This window comes from Centruroides sculpturatus, unplaced genomic scaffold (genome assembly GCF_000671375.1).
Source record: "Centruroides sculpturatus isolate CEXI.00-Female unplaced genomic scaffold, Cexi_2.0 scaffold886, whole genome shotgun sequence".
Lineage (NCBI taxonomy): Eukaryota > Metazoa > Arthropoda > Arachnida > Scorpiones > Buthidae > Centruroides > Centruroides sculpturatus.
This window is the reverse complement of record NW_019385077.1, coordinates 22,501-38,881: the sequence shown is the minus strand read 5'-3', so window position 1 is coordinate 38,881 and position 16,381 is coordinate 22,501. Positions and strand designations below refer to the sequence as shown.

The following is a 16,381-nucleotide window of genomic DNA, read 5'->3' as shown; positions in this document are numbered from 1 at the left end:
GTGCCTACCCGACAGTCTCGCGAATACATAAAAGAATTGTTTTGTCAGAAAAATAAAAGGCTGGAGTTACAAGGGAGAGTTTCAAAGTTCGGAGGAATACTATCCGATCGGTATATACCGGCTTGAGCATCAATGTCGACGTCTCCCACACTCCGAAAAGTTTCGAATTGTTGCCCAAAGACAAGGAAAGTCCAGTTGGTATTCGTTATTTTACGTCGCTTCTTCTTGTTTGTTCTGTGGGATGTTCGTTATCCGATCATGTGTTTGTTGTCCGAACATAAAAATCTTTCACGAAAGTGTTCGTTATCCGATCTGTTCGTTAACCGATCACCTACTGTATTTTGAGTCAATATTAAAATTTGGAAAAGGGGGATACCTAGATCGGTAAAAAAAAAATCGAATTTCATCCTACAACTTCGGTAGTTGTTTGGGGTACAGTTAAGGTTTTAACGAAGTTCAAGCGAATACATAATTAGCAAAAAAAAGTTGAAATAAAGTGATTAAACAAAAATTATTACAAATATCATAAATAACAGTTCACAAATGCATATATAGAAATATTTTTTGCAGGGGGGAAATGGTCTTCACAATTTAAAATTGATCAAACACACAGTGATATGCTCATATAAACGCATGCCATCTATCGTAGGATAAATGTACTATGCCAGAAACATTCATGGGAGTGTATTAAAAAACTTCCCAAAGTTTCATGGCAATCGTACTATGCCAGAAACCTTCACGGGAGTATATTAAACAACTTCCCAAAGTTTCATGGCAATCGGATAAATGGTGTGGTAATGCATGAAGGACATTCAGACAGACAGACAGACATACATTCGTTCATTTTTATATATATAGATTATGGAAAAAATAAAAAATGAATGAAACAAGTTGTTTCTGTTGTGAAATGAAATATTAATTTATAAAGCAAAGAAATTTTATGAATTGTGTTATGAATGTTTAAAGCGTAATGCATTTTATTAAAAACTGGAATCGATAAAGGTATCTCATACACTTTATTTCTGGTATGCATTTCGGTTCTCTTCAGCAATACATAAATAGATAGGTATTTACAATCAATTATGATTATGAAATTTAAAAAAATAAACCATTAACAGTAAAATTCCATTAAAAGTTTTCAACTGGCCTTGAAAATTTCTAATGGAATTTTAAATCTTATTGTTAATGGTTTTTTTTAATTTATAATTTTACATTGATTGTAGATAACTATCTATTCATATGTATCTTAAGAGGGTCTTAAAGACTAAAGTGCATACCAGAAATAAAGTTGCATTCTAGTCATAGAAGTGTAATTTTGATGCCCTTGGTAACAGTGTTATAAGTCTGATATCTCCACTTCACAGTGTATGAGATACCTTTATCAATATTAACTGAGACAAGAAGCTTTAATATAAAATCTATAATATTTGTGTTAATTAAATGAACTTATACCCTTATTAATTAGTTTAAGTACTAAATTTCTACAATTAATATTATTTAAAGTGTGATTGAAAAGTGGGCACAAGACCCTAGCAGAGGAATTGGTCCATTTCAGAAGAAGGTAATGGAGGATACAAATTTCATTGATCTTGATATACAGTTAGGTTATCCATATGTATATCTTCATCAAGGATACTGTGAACATTTAATTGTTTTTAAAGATATCAGGTAAACTGTGGTTTATAATAGCTATGAATAAATATAAAACTGAAACTATGGTACAAATTAAACTGTTTAATTTATTCTAACATGTATTTTAACACTATAGATTAATTCATCCAGATGATAGCCATTTAATAAATCATTATCCCATGTATGAAGAAACACATTCAAAAAAGTCACTTCACTGCATGATTTGTGAAAATCGAATAGTGAGGTAAGATTTCTAATAATAATAATTTTTTATTGAAATTAATTATTTTAAACATAACTAATTGACATTTTACATTTATAATATATATTTCATTCACATAAGAATGGAAACCAGAAAAATGAAACTGGTATTTACTTGAGATGTTTAAAATAAAAGATTAATATATCACAAAAATATTTATGTACAGTATGTCATTTGATAAATAATTCATAGATTTAAAATCCACTAATTTTAATAAGAAAACCAGTAATAAAATAATCCTTTATTTATATATTTTATATTAGCAAAATTATTTTATTATCAATTTAGCATTGAACGGAGATTGACAAATTTAAAAATAGATATTGAAAAATAATCCTGGTAGTGGAAATTGAACTATTAAACCATCCTTGTTTGCCATCTACTTTCTTGGTTTGTCTCTGTCTTTTAGGCTAGCACTGGCCAGCAATGGAAGATGGATTAAAATTGAATTTTGAAATTTAGTAACTCCAAATTGAAGGTCAAATATTTAATTTGAATAATTAAAAAGTTAACAAAGATAGCATACAAATTTTATCTTATTTAATTTCTTAATCTAGACCTATATGAGAAAAACAACAATAAATTTTGTATAAGTGAAAAGAAATAATAATGTAATTATAGCAGAACCAATTGTTTTGTTTAATGGGAAATATTCAATATAATTTTTTTACCTGATGTTCATAATTAATAGCCTTAAGACTTTTCATGATAGCTTGTAGGATCTTGCTAATATAAAAAAATATTTGATAGATTTTAAAACTTTTGCATAATTTATAAAAACCAATACTTTCTAAACATTCAAATGTGGTATCTTGAAATTGCCTCATAGGTCACAGGTTTGTCATCACTATTTTTGGCAATGGTTTTAACTAACTTCACATCATTTTATCTCAATACATGATAATCATTGACGATTATTGTGTTATGAGGAGTTTTTCAAACTCTTCACAAGACACATCAATTAAAAGCTTATTACTTCATAGAACACCACAATGAAATGTACATTTTCTTAATGTCTTGTCTCTATATTACCCTGAAAACAAAAAATGATGATGGAAACTGAAAAATTAACTAATTCTGTTAAATCAAAAATGTCTAAATTTAACTTCTATTTCAGCAAAGCTTTATACAATTATATAATGATACTAAGTAATTTATGGTAATTGCTGAAATTATTATTATTTCAAAATAGTGAAAGTTTTGGTTATTTAGCTGTTTGTCAATTATGAATAACTTTTTAATTTAACATGAAATTTTCTTTTGTAGTCATTTTTATAAATTTTGAAAATAAAATCTAAAAAATTTGCTTATGTTACTTACAAACACTGTTATTGATGAAATTGCAAGTGAAACATTGAGTAGAAAAAAATTATTTTCTTTCTGATTTTTGCCAAACTGAAAGTCTAAAGACCAGAAGTTACATAATTCAGTTTTTAGTTTTCTATGTCAGTTGTATTTTCAGGTGATGCAGCTTGGCCTTAAGCTGTTGTTTGAACTCAAAACTTACCTTTCTTTCAAAAATAAAAATTAAAAGACAAAATTATTTAAAGAAATTCAGATTTGAACTCTGAACAGCCATGGGATATAGATTTGTAAGCTGGAGTATAACCACTACACCAAGTTGCCAACCATGGCCAACCTTTTTTACAAATGTGTCTATAAATGGGCATGAATTTTTTGGCAGGTTATTGTCCTACCAACCCCTATATCTGGTTTAAATTAATAGTTAAAGATAAACTAAACAACATTAAAAGTAAACAAGGATAATAAAAACAATAAAATATGTTGTTAGATGGATGTAAAAACAAATATTAAATAAGCCACTATCATTAGTTTGAAAGTGACAAAATATTAAAATCATTTTTTATTGAAAGGAGAACAAAAAACTAGAAATTCTAATTAAAAAACATTGACCAGCTTTTAAATTTGGATTCTGAACTTGCTCTTCAGTTAACAGTTTCTCAATATTAGGATTGATTTTCGAGGTTGATAACAAAAGCAGATTGCCCACATGAGCATCTGTCAATACAGATCGGTATTTATTTTTAACAAATCTCATTGCTGAAAATGTCTGCTCACAAACATAGGTGTAACTGAATCTGCACACAAAATGCAGGGCTAGATCGTGCATTTTTTTGGTAGTCAATTTTAGGAACAAATTTCCAGAAGGCTTTCAAATCAAGCGAAGTCGGTGATTCACATCGCTCGAAATTTTCCTATAAATTCCAAGTGATTTTTAATGTCTACAATTTACAATTGGATTTTGGGTGGATATTTCCCTATTTCATTGTCCAAAAAGGAGAATGGATTGATGAACAGAGTGAGGTTATTCCTTTCAGCTTCGAAGTCTTTGAAACTGGAATCAAATGACTTGGTTAATACTGTAATGGCAGAATGATACCTATTAAAGTCCAAATCCAAATTATCACACTCATTTTGAAAACGTTTTAGAGTGGGAAAAGTGGTCAAGATTTTTCTGAGACAGTTTGCTTGAAAACAATTTTAGTTTCTCCTTGAATGAACTAATTAGGTTGAACATTGTTGGAAATAAACAATTTTCATTTTGTAAACAAGTATTAAATACATTAAGATAATTTGTGATGTCTCCCAGAAAAGCTAAATCACAGAGCCAGTTTTTGTTTTTTAGTAGGTTACACTCTGTGGATAACTAGCATTTCTGTTCCAAAAACTGAAGCACTTGATCTTTCAACTGGAAGAAATGTGCCAACTCCTCTCCTTTTGAAAGCAGTGAACAGAGCAATGCAGCAGGAGTTCTCTGTGTTTGTTGATTTTCTCTTCAAATAACACTCTAAACTCCCTGCAATTGATAGCTCACATCTGAATCTAATTTGCACAGTGTGTAACAGGATCAATGACATGGCTAAATTTCATCTCTTTAGCACAGAGTTTCCTAATGAATAATACAATGGTATTTAAAAAACTTATACTTCAAATACTTTTCAAGCAGAGAAATACAGCCATTCCTTTTTCCCACCATTGAAGGAGCTCCATCAATTCAAATACTCTCTAGTTTAATCCACTCAAATGTTTGTCCATTATTCTCAGCATTTTCAATGTATCCCTTCAGTGCTTCAAAAATGTCAGAACCTGCAGTTGTGGTTGAAAGCTGGCAGAAACCAGGAAGATCTTAAGTAACATAAAAATTTTCATCAACAGATTGAACATAAATGAGTAATTGTACATTATCAGTGATATCACAGCTTTCATCCATTGCAATTGAAAAGTATGGTACTTGGAAAGAGCAACAGCAACTTTAATTTGTTTTGATACATCATTTGCCATGTCTTCCACTCTTCTCTCTTCTGTATTATGGGAAAGGACAATGTTTTCACTTATCTTCTTCATTTGGATCATCGCTGTTTTCAGCAAAAGTATATAAGCTCTCTTTCACTATTTTGCCATCTGAGAAGGGTTTATTCTTCCACACAAGAAGTAGAGAAATTTCATATGAAGTCATATGAAGGAAGAAACATCATTTCTTCCTTCTTTTTGACAAAAAATTTTGCTGAGATGAAAGCTCTACCTTCTTCTTTGAAATATAATCTATTGTAAGAGAAGATTCAGCAGGATACTTACTGCTGAAGTCCTCATATGTCTGTTTGAAATGTCTTTCCAAATTATATATTTTTTGGTACTGCAACTGTAGCAGAACAATCAAACACAGGTTTTGATGACTTCCCTTGTGTGAAGAGAAATTGTTCTTCCCAATCATTATTGAAAGCCCATATCACCATGTCATTTTTACGCTTCCATTTAGATGTTCCAGCTTTAATGAGAGCCATTTGTAAGAACTTAATCTTAATTTAATCACACTTAGCGAAAAAATTACAAACTTAAAAAATAAAACACAATCACTGTCAAATCTCAACTGCTGGCAATTATATGTAAAGGTTAGCATGTGATAAGTCAACACAACATCAATACAGCTGACTCAATAGCATTGTTATCAGGTGATTCAGAGCATTTCTCTCAGTACAGCCAAGTATTGTTTCGCTCATGTGCATGATAAAACCGTGAGTTTGTGTAATTATAGGGAATAACTTTAAATAAGTTAATTTAATTTATTATTTAATCTTTAATTTAAATCAAGGAAGTTATTAAAATACTGTTTGCTTTCACACTTTATGCTAATGTTGATAAGTTCTCCATGTCATGTTTTTTAATTTTAAGGATTTTGTATTGTTCCTTTTCCTTCACTGATTTTTCTTTTTTGTGTTATCACCACATGGGCCATTCCAAACACAGCTGTGAGCCAAGAAGTGGCCAGCAGCCCTTGGGTTGGCCACTTGTGCACTACTCCATCCACCATTATGAATATGTTTGTGCTAGAGTTTATAAATCCAATAAATTAACATTGGTTCCTTTTTCTCAAAACTGCTTAAGATTGAGGATTTTTTACTTTTATGTATAGGTTTAATTTTACATAAACTTTTATTATAAACAAAATATTTAAAAGTCATATGTTTGATGTTGCAAGATTGGTATCAGATGAGTACCTTGTGCATTAACAAACAGTTACAAAATAACATGAAAAATTACTGTTTTTAGGAGACAGATGCACTGCTATACTTCCATTAACTATATGATCTAGAGTAGAAAATTTCTACTTTCTCAGAAATAGTAGTTTATAAAATGATTTGTCAGGTTTCCTGTTGATTGAATTCCTGAAATACTAGTACTCTGCTAACATCTGTTGAAAAGGTTTCAAGATACTATCCTCAAGACATGATTCTTTTTGATTACAATGCAATGTCAATCACACATGTTATGGTTAGTTCCATTGGGAAATATGGATGTATTCCATAAAAACACAGACACCCAGTAATTTTTATGTATTTTTCAACTTGAAGGAGTATTTGCCAAAATATTATTTTTTTTGCATTAAATAGATGCCAAATATGCTATCATAACATAAATACTACAAAGATATTTAAGATATGTATATATATATATATCTTAAATATCTTTGTGTATATATATATATATAGTGTGTGTCTGATACAGAGAAACTTAAAACAAGTGCTTGAACAATCAAGAAAATGAATGGAAAAATAATATTAATCTTCTTTGTTAATTATTGTTCATTATTAATTTTAATCTTTATGCATTATTAATTTTTGGACTTAAAATTAGGAACTTATTTTGATCAAAAAGTTGAGAATCAGGAATTAAATTCTTCTAAAAAGAATAAAATCACTTTAAGAGAATTTTGAGATTTATTTACAGTTTGTAAGAGGCATTATTTGGTTTAATTATAAGTGAAAAAAATCTTTATTATAAAAATGATTGATTGAGATATAGAAGGTTAAAATGTTTTATTTCAATAGAAATGTTTAAAATTTAAACATGTTCAATATCAACATTACATTTAAAATAGTTTTAGGCTGCTTTGATTACATTTTGCTATTGTTGACATTTAAAGCACTTATCAAATTTACAATAAAACTTTTCAAAAGTTGAATAATAGAGAAATTTATTTTTTTTAATCTTTTTTCTTTTTATTGTCAGTTGAGAAGTTGTTATATGCATTAATTCTTATAAAATGCAAAATTAATTAAATTAAAGAACTTACTATAAAATACATTTAACTAAAATCATGTCTTATTATTATAATTAATATTTTAAAATTACTAAATGCTTTATATTTAAAAATTGTGTATTACAGATGGATAACCTATAATAACACAAGACTCCCTTATGATCCTTTCTTTTTCTGCAATGCTTGTTTTCGTTCTTTCAACTATACTGTTGATGGGCAGAAAATTGGTGAATTTCAGGCCTATCCATATTATGATCGAACTGCTGTTGTGTGAAAACAGAAAAATGTAACCATTTTAATATAAGGATAATAGCTTTAGTTTAACGTAAGTTTTTTGTAAGTTAATAAAGTTTATATTTTTCTCAATCATTCATTATTAGTTTTATTCTACAAATGATGATGATGATAATGAACATATTCCTTTCAATTGTGTAATATGAAATAAATTGGTTATATCAAAAATGAGTTTAAATTAGTAATTTATTAGACTTTTTAACTGGAATGCAAATGCCCTATTTAATTGCATAATAAAATGATTATTGGTCTTTTCCAGTGGCGTGCCATCCATGGAAGCTGTGGAAGTGCAGCTTCCCTTGTATTTTCTAAAATATAAATACATACTGTGCAATTATTTTAATATACTTTGAATTACTTAAAATTAATATTATATTATAATCGCATTATGTATCTTATTACAAATTTCTATACTACATGTAAAAAACAATGATAAGATTTAAATATAAATTCACATATGCATATTCCCAATGGAAATGCTGTATTGTCAAATAAGGGATAGCTTCCACAGCAGAAATATTTGAATGGTGTAAAACAGCCAGATTATAAGCATTTGCACATGTATTTTACAGAGCACCAACCTCACATGGTTTAGCTCGTGGATGCTACACATCCAAAATATCATATAACGCTTCCAATGATTCTGTCCGGAGCTGGCACAGCTTCCCTATAATCAAATGTCACTGCACGCCACTGGTCTTTTCTAAATTTCTGTTGATTGAAAAATGAAAAGGTTTGTTTAATGTTCAGCAGATATAATTTTTTCTTTTATATCTAATGGAAATTGAGTCATCTCATCCTTAAGTCAGATGTTTTTTGCAGAAACCATTGTTAAACATTTTAGAATATTGAAGATGAACAAATCTCTGCACCATGCTGAAATCATTAAAAATAAAATATTTTTAATTAATATTCTTAATAGCTATTATTCCAAAGGACTTATCAGTCCAGTTTTTTAATTTGAAAGTTGACTAAGAGATTTTTTATAAAACAAATATGTATAGTACAGTATACAGGGTGAGTTTTTTATCTTAAGACAATGAAATAACTTAATTGGATCGAAAAAAGGTTAGACAAAAGTTATAGGGTTTCAAAAAGACAATCAGCTGGTGATCTTGGACTTGGACTTGGACTTGACCTTGACCTTGACCTTAAAGGTCATTTGAAAGTCAAGTCTGTTTTTTTCAAATGGGAATACATATTTTTGACCCCAGCAATGGAAAGAGTGGGAAATTTTACAATCAGCCATGACCTTGAGTACTCCAAATTTGATCTTTGAAGATCATCTCAAGCGTGATTATTTAAAGCGCTGCTGAACAAATGCATCAAAGTGGAAGGACATTATTTTGAACATTTGTTATAAAATTCTTCCCCAAAACCAATATCTCAAGAAACGGTGAGAAGTAAAGTGACTCTCCGAAAACAAGCACCCAGATAGTGAGAGGCAAGGGGACTCACAGAAAACAGCACCTCAAAGGGAGCAGAGAACTACTATGTTCACATCGTTACTCCTGTGTAGTGCTAAAAGTAGTGAATGCTTTAAAAGGTCAATGTAATAAGGTTGTGAAAAAATATAAATTTTACCTCCCTGTCTATTTTAGTAATAAAAAGTATGGCTTCCATTAGAAAAAGTTTATAATTTTAACCTTAAAATAATCTTGACCTTTGACCTAGACCTTAAGATCAAGGGCATATCCGATTGTGAAATTTCCCGTTCTTTCCATTGCTGGGGTAAAAAATATATTCATGTTGAAAAAACAGATGACCGTCAAATGATTCAAGGTCACCAATTGATTGCCCCTTCAAAATTCTACAACTTTTGTCTAAACCTTTTTCCAAAATAATGAGATCCATTTAAGTTACTTCATTTTCTCAAGATGAAAAACTCACCCTGTATATTAGTGTTACATATAGAGTTCTGAATGGTGAGACATTCCTGGCAACTCGTACCGAAGAAATTGAAGTGTCAAAAATCACACAGCAAAATGATGTAGACCATTTTTTGATTCACAAAACCTGTTTTACAAAGAATTCATACTGGAAAGGAGAAGAGTGAATGCAAACTTTTATAAAAATGTTTGGTATCATCTTCTGAAACTCATTTAGCATATGCATCCTTCTTGACATTTTTTTTGTTGCAAGATAATGCGTTTGCTTGTCAGAATGCTGCAAGCTTGCAAGCTTTCTTTGACACGAAAAAGAATCTCCATACTTGATCACCCATTATTCATCAGATTTTTCTCCTTTAGACTATTTTCTATTTTTCAAGTTGAAATTGAAGCTCAAATGACACAAATTTGCAGATGTTCCTGTGTCATTTGCTTGTGATTGATGAATTAAAGAAAATTAGAAAAGAATTTTCTACTGTTCTCCAAAAATTGTATTACTGCACTGAAGCCTACATATATGCCAATGGGTCATACTTTGAATAAAATTATATATTATTTGCATGTGTTTTTAACTTTTTATTTCCTGTCCTAAAATACAGGCATACCTCGACTTACGTCGTTTCGAGTTACGCCGTTCCCGATTATACGTCATTTGTCAAAAAAGTATATGGAAAAATAAAAGCCAAGTTTAAGTCATTTTATTCGACTTTACGTCTGTCCGCCACAAATATTGAAGTCATAATATCACTAGAAAAATGTTTAAAGTACATAAAATCATATTAAAATATATACGAGTATGTTCTGTATTTACAGTACATGCATTCGTAAATTTAGAATACTTTTTTCTGTACTATATTAAAAACTAAAATTTATTTGTTTGTAAGCTTAAAATAGATCCTTATTAACCATACATTATTAAAAATGCATTAATAAATAAAATACAGAACCGGGAATGGTAATTTATGGTTTAGCCTAGTGACAAGTAGATTTGGAGACAAGTAAATTCGACTTAAGTCGTTCTCCTGGAACCAATTACCGACGTAAGGCAAGGTATACCTGTATATGAATGACACTGTATTTAAAGAAATACAATAAATTTGTTAAAAAGATGTATATAAAACTGTAAGCAAAATGTTAGACATTTTCAAACTTACTTGAACAATCTGCTTTGATTGTTTCTTTCATATTAACTATAAAGCTAAGTTTCCAAATGCAATGATTTTTGATGCTAATTGACTGGTGTTGGTTTAATTGTTTATGGAAATATGCAAATTTAGAGCCACTTGATTGGTGCCAATAATCTTTGTGGTATGCATGGGTGTACTTTTTGATGCCATTAAATTGGCATGCTCCTGGTGCCAGTAATCATAGCTTGCTTACCTAGTTTATGTGATGAAACTGAATTAGTATTTGGTTAGATTTCTCTCAATATCTATATTAATTTTTAAATTTATATCATCAAATATAGCAGTTGTAATGAAATTTTAATGTGCTGTTATTTAATTGTAATCCATGATATTTATTTTGAAAATGTCACATCATCTTAAGTGATGCCATTAATTATTTATTGATGGAAAGTGTCTTGCAATGGGATGAACGTGTTTTATCCATTTCAATCGTTTATATTGCATATTAGAATTATTACTGTAGCTTAATTAATTAATCTTAACAACAGAAAAAAGATAAAAACACTATTGAAAAATTTTTAAGAATGTATACAATTAATCATGTTTATCCTTTTTAAAATTAGGCAATACATTGATGATATTGGATAGAGATGAAAGATATGTCTATACTTTTATCAAATTTTTATTTTGTATGAAATCTTAAAACAAAGTGTTTTTAAATAATCTTATCATTAAAATTTTTTTGTGAGATGGATTTTTTTCTTTTGAATACTTTAAATCATTTACCTAGTAAATACAGTTTGATTTTTCCTCCCTGTCACTCAAAATCAAATCTTTATTCAATAGTTTTATATATTAGATATAGTGTAAAATTGTTATTAAATTAACGAATTTTGAATAAATAAATAAATACATATATATTTATTTATTGTAACAGTAATAATAATAATAATTACAGTATTATTATTTTGCTTATTATTAAATATACTAATAAAATAGACACAGCTTAGACTAACACAGAGAATAGAGACTAAATAATTGTTATTAATATAAAATTTTGTCATTAATAATTCGTGTGATTTCCATTCTTTGTTAGCTCATCCTGTTTATTTATTAGTCTAAAATGTATTTAATTAAACAGGTCGTTAAAAAATTTGCTTAATTGAAAACGAGATGTACCTGGTTAGGATGCAGAGAGAAACTGTAATCATTTAGTTTGTGACTTTATCGCATAAATACAAAGAATTTCTGATGATAAAAATCAGCATAGCGATTTCAATACGTTGGAAACTAAAGTGTAGCACATATTCAAAGATAAGGCTCAAAACAAAATATTTTCAGATACATTGAAGCTTGTAAAGCAATCAAAATCACTCATCATTTTTTATATAGGTTAAATAACAATTATTCTATTTATGTCACATGTTATGGAGAAAGTAAACGTTTGGCACAATCATAATTTTAACGCTACAAACAGTCGAACAAAGATATTCCTGTGAACAAAATACCATATATGAATATATGATGAAAAGTATATTGTATTTAGAATTGTTAGGTCATCGTGATTAAATTAAATATGTAATGGGAAGCGCACGTTCTAATATGAATCTAAAAGCATTAGAGTTTAAGCATAATTTAGCTAGTTTTTACGTGACAAGAAATAATATATTAATTAAATGTTTTTGGAACAGAGTCATAGCTTTTTAAATAAATAACGACTTTGTTTTCAGAGTGTAGGAAATAAACACTGTCACGTGTAAATTTTAACAAAGTTCTGGCACACGAAATTTCAGGCAACTGAAAATAGTTCATTATTTTTTTAAATTTTGCTATTTCTCCAAAAATTATTGGACCTGTTTCAAAGAAAGAGTGATTTTTTGTCAACTATTTATTTATTTATTTATTTATTTTTATTCTTTTAGTTTGCGAAACAGTCAAATTCCTAATTTCGAAAATAGATGTTATTATTCGACACTCTTTATATTGAATATTCGCATTTGTTTAATTTTAAAGTACATAAAATCATTTAGTGCAGAATCAAATGCTTTTAAATGTACCAATTAACGTTATTTACAATTTTGTTAGCAAGTTTACTTACTAATTGTTATGAACTCTCTCTCTCTCTCTCTCTCTCGTGTTTACTGATTCGTGACTAAAAGGATTTGTTAGAATGTAAAATCTTCTATATTAATTGTTAGAATACGGTGGGTGATCGGTTAACGAACATAATCCATTCCAAGACTTTGTTCGCTATCCGAATTGTTCGTTAACTGATTATCGATTTACCATAGGTTTTTATGGGAATTTAATTAATTCGTCCCCAAAAATAAAAAAAATATAAACTTTCTTACTACGTTTATTTATATGTAATAATAAAAACACATACACAGTCTTGCATTTTTATTAGTCATGTTTTTTCCATTTGAAAAGGTTAAAGAATCTGTCTAATATCAACTGAACTTCCTGTCTAATATCGATTACTTTTCTCTCTTCTTCGGGATTTTTCGTAAGTAATTAATAGCATTGCAATTGTAGAAATCCCCAAGCCTCAATCTGGTTTGGATGCCATTCTAAGATCGTTGTTCTGACATCCTCCCACATCTTCAAAGGATCTTTAATAACAGATATCGGCATTAATCCTCTCTTTCAGAAGAAAACATATCTCGCCGAGTTTCTTGGTGTTCTTCATTCAAGAGTTCTTGGCGTTCTTCTGTCGTCAGATCCGTTTCCGGTTCCATTATGAACTTTTCGATGTTCTTTATTTCTCAGATGTGATTTTTGTTACTCCTTTATCTGCTTGAGTCTTCTTGATTATACAGTATTTTTCTTAAATAGGATTGAAGAAAAACTGCGGCCTACTGTAGACCTGTTTTTTTTTTAACTTTTTCCGCCCTGTGGGCACTAAGAGGGCCTCTTTTTGCAAGCCCATTATGGGTTCGGTCAGGCCCACCATGGGGCTGCTGGGTGGTGAGGGACGGGGCCCGACATATCCGAACGGACCAGCCCCCGAAAAATTCCTGGAAATTTTTTGACCCATTCGGATTCGAGCCCGGGTCCCCCAGAGCGGTAGGCTGCCACCTTGACCGCTCGGCCATCTGGCCGCCTACTGTAGACCTGTTCACGCCATACTGCCCAGCAACATTAGGCATCTTCTGCTCACTCTCTACCTTTGCTATTATACTCTCGCCTTTCGAAAAGAAAAACCGATGCAAAACTTAACGAGTGCCTACCCGACAGTCTCGCGAATACATAAAAGAATTGTTTTGTCAGAAAAATAAAAGGCTGGAGTTACCCATCTTGTAAGCACTATTTTTAGCGTGGTCGTGAGGTGGTGCTAGTGCGCTGAAAGCGCAACTTAAGCGCGCTGACAGTAGGCTTAATTATTGAACACGTGCTAAAAGCGCTGCAAGCGCGCTGAATAAAAGAATACGCGAATAATGTCTTTACGAGAATTCTGCTATTTAGACTAGCATCATCATTATGCCATAAAACTCGTCGCCTTCTCAGTCCACGTTAATTCGCGGGTATTTGCTGTATTTTTACGGGACTTTACTGTATATGAATGTATTTCACATGACCAGAATAGTAGTACTAACGACGGGTTTTCAGTAGCAGTACTCTTTGCGCTTTCGATAATTAGAAATTGTAAAAATACAAATGCAAAAGTGGCTTTAAGCTTATTAGTTTGGGGCGCCTGCATACTGAGGGTCTAGGATAGGGGTCCCTCGCCCGCGAGGTCATTTTCATCCGGCCCGTTGCCGCACAAATGAGTTAAAATATAATTATCTATATGGAAATATCATAGATTAATGAGTAGATGAACTTACTATGTAAAAAAAAATTAAAATAAGTGTAAGTAAAAATGCCAAAATTGATCTAATTGATTTTTTTATCTGACAGTAGTATAAGTTTTAGATTGTATAAGTACCACAATGACGTTTCTAAGAAAAGCGATTACGAGATTGCTGTAGCGATCGTGTTTTTGTATTGGTAAATAAATACGTTGGTTGTCTTTATTTTTTGTATGTTCAGTATGCTGTATTGAACAAAACGGTTATGCGGCCCGCGTTTGTCATTCTCTCAGTTATCTGACCCGCTGTGAAAAAAGTTTGGTCTAGAGCATCATATTTCTAAATGTGCCACTGATCGCATACCTTGGACTGACTTGTCCATGAAAAATTTCTGGAGTTGCTTCTCTTGGATTCGATTCCAGATCTCCCAGACTGAATAACTGGAGCATCTGCCTGGAGCATCTGCCCAGACTGAATAACTGGAGCCTGGAGCATCTGCCGCTCCATCGATATAAAAAGTATTAATAATTTCGAAACTGAGACTTAACATTAGATATTTTTTTACTTTCGAATGTACTATCTAGTGTCATAATGCCATTTTGGATATTAAAATGCGCACGCAGCAAATAATTATTGTTCAAGAAAATTATAATCCATTATGATACACGAAATGACAATTTATGTGTCAGAGGGTCGTATCTGATGTATTACAAAATTTCAAATTGGATTTGAATTGACATTTTGCGCGAAAGTATGTCTTATCTTCCGATTAAATTATAAATATTTTAATGAATATTATTAATCATATACAGTTGAACCTGTCCATCTCAAATATGTTTATCTCGAAATTTATTTCTTCTTCTGTATTTTCAGCCTAAATTCAATATATTTTCTATGTTTATCTCGAATAATTTTATCCCAAAACCTCTATATCTCAAATTATGGACTGAAGTATCAATTACAAATTCAAAGCTCAGCGGCTCCATTTTGATGTTATAAATTATAGTTGAGATAATATATACTGTAGTTGCAATTAGCGCTGTCTTTTGTTTTTGTTGGCTACGAGTTTGGCTTGGGTCTTATTTGTTGACGACAGTCAGGCATTAGAAACTACTGACAAACTATTTCTGTTAAGGTATGTCAAAAAGTTTTATTTACACCCAATACAGATATGTACTGTACTTGCTATTGTATTAATAAAATATTATACCTCCATTCAAACCTATTATTGTTTACTGTGTAGACACTTCTATATATCGAATTTTTTTTCTTATTCTCGTGAGATTCGAAATAGGTTCAACTGTATTTCTAAAATCAAATAATTTGAAAATTTGGAGACAAAGTCGTTTTTAAACTGCATGTATTACATGTATTAATTAAAAGTTGACGAGGTGTTACGTCAATTAACTCAGAAATCTTATAATAATCAATTTATCTAATATATAATCGAGACAGGTTGATGATAATAATAATAATAAGTGCAGAGCCCAAACGGTTAGGAGTTGAAAGTTGAAATTTGGTACACATATAGCAGGGGTGGCCAACCTGCGGCTCGCGAGCCGCATGCGGCTCTTTGAATGATTATTTGTGGCTCTCGATAAATGTACCCGAGTTCCCTTTTCATTTTTGTGTTATTATATTTTAAAAAATTATTATTGTTCCGTATGTGTTTCAAAATGTCTTTTAAATTACTAACAACAAATATGAAAGACTAAGTGCAACGTTGTAACAAATTTCATTTCCGTCCAAGTTAAGAATGATATGACTCATCGAAAACTGCGCGAACGAACATAAACAGTGGCGTAATCGTCCATTATCGACCGACT

The 16,381-nt window shown here is 30.4% G+C and overlaps 1 protein-coding gene across 2 annotated transcripts in view; it reads left to right on the top strand.

Annotated features, from left to right (window-relative positions):
• Nucleotides 1-8,018, top strand: part of LOC111634318 (snRNA-activating protein complex subunit 3-like) — a 50,245-nt gene extending 42,227 nt beyond the window's left edge. Inside the window, exons 9-11 of one of the 2 annotated variants that reach the window (XM_023379074.1) lie at nt 1,504-1,668; nt 1,769-1,876; nt 7,581-8,018. In XM_023379074.1, the coding sequence (XP_023234842.1) occupies nt 1,504-1,668; nt 1,769-1,876; nt 7,581-7,728 (421 nt within the window). In that variant the 3' untranslated portion in view covers nt 7,729-8,018. The remainder of the gene's footprint in view (nt 1-1,503; nt 1,669-1,768; nt 1,877-7,580) is intronic. The other variant, XM_023379073.1, reaches the window with a different exon arrangement.
• Nucleotides 8,019-16,381: the final 8,363 nt, after the last annotated feature.